Source organism: Equus quagga, chromosome 14, assembly GCF_021613505.1.
Source record: "Equus quagga isolate Etosha38 chromosome 14, UCLA_HA_Equagga_1.0, whole genome shotgun sequence".
Lineage (NCBI taxonomy): Eukaryota > Metazoa > Chordata > Mammalia > Perissodactyla > Equidae > Equus > Equus quagga.
In genome coordinates, this window is record NC_060280.1 from 45,558,983 (window position 1) to 45,561,814 (window position 2,832).

Consider the following 2,832-nt stretch of genomic DNA (forward strand, 5'->3'; position numbering starts at 1 on the left):
GAGTTCCCAAGCCATAAGTAGTTCAATTGGAAAGGCTGCCTCCAAGTGGAGAAGGGCCAGGAAAAGCTCCCCCAGGGAAGGCCGGAACTGTTCTCCCCTTGAACTTCACCTTTGGGCTGGTTTCCTCCCCTTCCCAGGCTTCAGTTTCAGCATCTGCACAATTGTTGGGAGCAGGTATCAGACCCACAAGGTTTATGCCACCTGCCCTGACATTTTATGATGCTGCCTCAAATGGAGGTCCTAGGAGTAGCCATGTAGGAGTGTCATGGTCACTTGAGGGAGCCTTGAAGCCCAGACTCGCTCTCTGAGATAGTGGAGGCAATGGAGTAGGGGGGTGTCTTCTCTATCACATGAGCAAGTGGGTCTCCTCTCTGCAGTAGGCCATGGCATGGTGGTGGCAGCTCCTGCTAGGGCTGTGGACAGTCATGCCCATCTGGGCTGGGGACAAGCTGCTCCATGTCTGCATGAACACCCAGCACCACAAGCGAGAACCTGGCCCAGAAGACAAGCTCCACAAGGAGGTACAGAGGCCAGACCTGGGCTAGAGGTGGGAGGGGGGCTGCTTTGGCAGATCATGGAAGGGACACAAATGCCAAGGTGGTTTCTGAACCCCCATCAACCCTGACTCATTTGGTTCCTTAGGTTGGAATTTGGGCACAGGCCACTGGAGGGGATTATGAACTTTTGAGACCATAATTGCCAAGTGATTCAAAGTTCCCATCTTGGAGCTGCCCTGCCACTCAGGGAGCAGGGGCAGATGGTGACCCCCAGAGGCCCAACACTGGTTCAGCACAGATTCAAACAAACAAGGTCCTCCTTCTCTACCCTTCCTACCGACAGGCCCTGGGGAAACACATGGCTTAAGTGACCTCTCCCCAAGCTCCTAAAGGCAATTGACAGGGATAAGGAAGGAGGAGCAGAGCGGGCATGTACCTGTGTGCCCTTCTCAGCTACAGTGCCCTCCCACCCAGTGCAACCCCACCTTCCCCTAGGTCTCATGAGGCTTCTCTGCTGCCCCTCAGGAGCTGAGATCCTGGAAGTCACATTTCTAGGGCACTGTGGCAGGGAGGTCAGTCAGCGTGCAGTTGACAAGTTATACAGGGGGTTGCTAGCCTAAAGGCATCCCACTCCTCCAGGTGCTGTTGCAGGGGACATTTCTACCTTTGTGCCCTAGACACTCACCAACCTCCTGCCTCTTACCCCCGCCCCCCACGCCTTTGGCTTCTTCCTCCACCTTCAGTGCATCCCCTGGAAGGACAGTGCCTGCTGTACAGCCAACACCAGCTGGAAAGCCCACCTGAATGTGTCTCTGCTCTACAACTTCAGCTTGGTCCACTGTGGATTGATGATGCCGGGCTGCCAGAGGCACTTCATTCAGGCTGTCTGCTTCTACGAGTGCTCCCCAAACCTGGGGCCTTGGATCCAGCAGGTGGGAAGATGGGGCCAGGAAGGCAGGAGGCACACCCATGCAATGCCCTGTTACTGAGAATCTGAGCTCCAGGACACTAGCAGGAATAAGAGATATGTCCTCCTGTGGATAAGAACAGAGTCAAAGGCCACTGTTGGGGAAAGGGATGGGGAGGAAGCCGCCTCCAACCCTGAAGGACATTGGGGGAGACTGGTTAGATGAGAGCAAAGGGTGAGGGACTATTTGAATCCCATCTTCTGTATATAGAAACAGAAGCTGTGCAGCCCAAGCCAAACTATCCATCCTCTTAGCCTCATTGTTCTCAGTTGTAAAATAATACTTAGAGACTTCATAAGAGAATATGGTCAGATGGTACCTGGCACCAGTACCATTGTAGCTATTGATAGTCTTCAAATTGCTGCCTTTAGTGTTCTCATCTCTTGCTATGCCTGCACCCAGGTGGACCTGAGTGGGCAGGGAGAGAGAATTTTGGACGCGCCACTGTGCCGGGAGGACTGTGAGCAGTGGTGGGAAGACTGCCGCACATCTTACACTTGCAAATCCAACTGGCATGGTGGCTGGGACTGGAGTGGAGGTGAGTGGCACTTGACAGGGCCCAGGGTGAAAGCAGGATCTGGGAGGCAACCCACCCAGGGGCAGGGGCAAGCCCACTGTGCTCCCTCAGGGCAAATGATGGGGATGGGAGGGTGGGACTAGTGGGAGGTAAGTTGTCCATGCCTAATCCCCCACAGGGAAGAACCGCTGCCCTGCGAGGGCCCGCTGCCACCCTTTCCCCCATTACTTCCCCACCCCGGCTGACCTGTGTGAGAGGATTTGGAGCAACTCCTTCAAGGCGAGTCCTGAGCACAGGAACAGTGGTCGGTGTCTGCAGAAGTGGTTCGAGCCTGCCCAGGGCAACCCCAATGAGGCTGTGGCCCGCCTCTTTGCCAGCCCTGCCTGGTCCTGGGAATTCTCTCACACTCTCATGGCCTTCTCTCTCTTCCTGTCGTGTCTTTCCTGAGGGCCTCATCTCCTCCCACTCAAACCCCTGCTCTCCCCCAGCAATGCTGGCCATGGCAGCCTCCTTCCCTTCTTTAAGGGCCCTTCTTTAAGTGACTCAGCCCATGGTGGGGGTGGTGGAACATTAAGGCTGCAGGAGCTGGTGCCTGAGCCTCACACATTTGGTCCTAGGCCCCCTCCACTGCTCTGCTCTGACTTTCCCTCCCTGGAAGGCAGCTCGGGGCTGGCAGGGCCAAGGTGATCTGCCCCCTCCTGCCTTTAAGGATGGTGGGGCTCTGAAGTGGGACTCCAGGCCCTTCTCATCTGGTGCACATCCACCCCCATCCCTGGCAGACCTGATGGTGACAGCCCTAGCCTCCTGTCCCATGATGGTCCCTCCAATAAAACAGTTGACCTTTCTTTTC

At 55.8% G+C, this 2,832-nt stretch overlaps 1 protein-coding gene across 1 annotated transcript; it reads left to right on the forward strand.

Moving 5' to 3' along the window:
• The first annotated feature begins 383 nt into the window (after positions 1 to 383).
• Positions 384 to 2,429, forward strand: IZUMO1R (IZUMO1 receptor, JUNO). Its single transcript, XM_046684550.1, has 4 exons — positions 384 to 521; positions 1,241 to 1,429; positions 1,868 to 2,003; positions 2,161 to 2,429. The coding sequence occupies exons 1-4, from the start codon at positions 384 to 386 to the stop codon at positions 2,427 to 2,429; spliced, it is 732 nt and encodes a 243-aa protein (XP_046540506.1).
• The last annotated feature ends 403 nt before the right edge of the window (positions 2,430 to 2,832 follow it).

Coding starts and splice junctions, on each gene's coding strand:
- IZUMO1R (XM_046684550.1), top strand. CDS start 384: ATGGCATGGTGGTGGCAGCTCCTGCTAGGGCTGTGGACAGTCATGCCC. Junction 522..1,240: donor AAGACAAGCTCCACAAGGAG/GTACAGAGGCCA, acceptor CTCCACCTTCAG/TGCATCCCCTGGAAGGACAG. Junction 2,004..2,160: donor TGGCTGGGACTGGAGTGGAG/GTGAGTGGCACT, acceptor AATCCCCCACAG/GGAAGAACCGCTGCCCTGCG.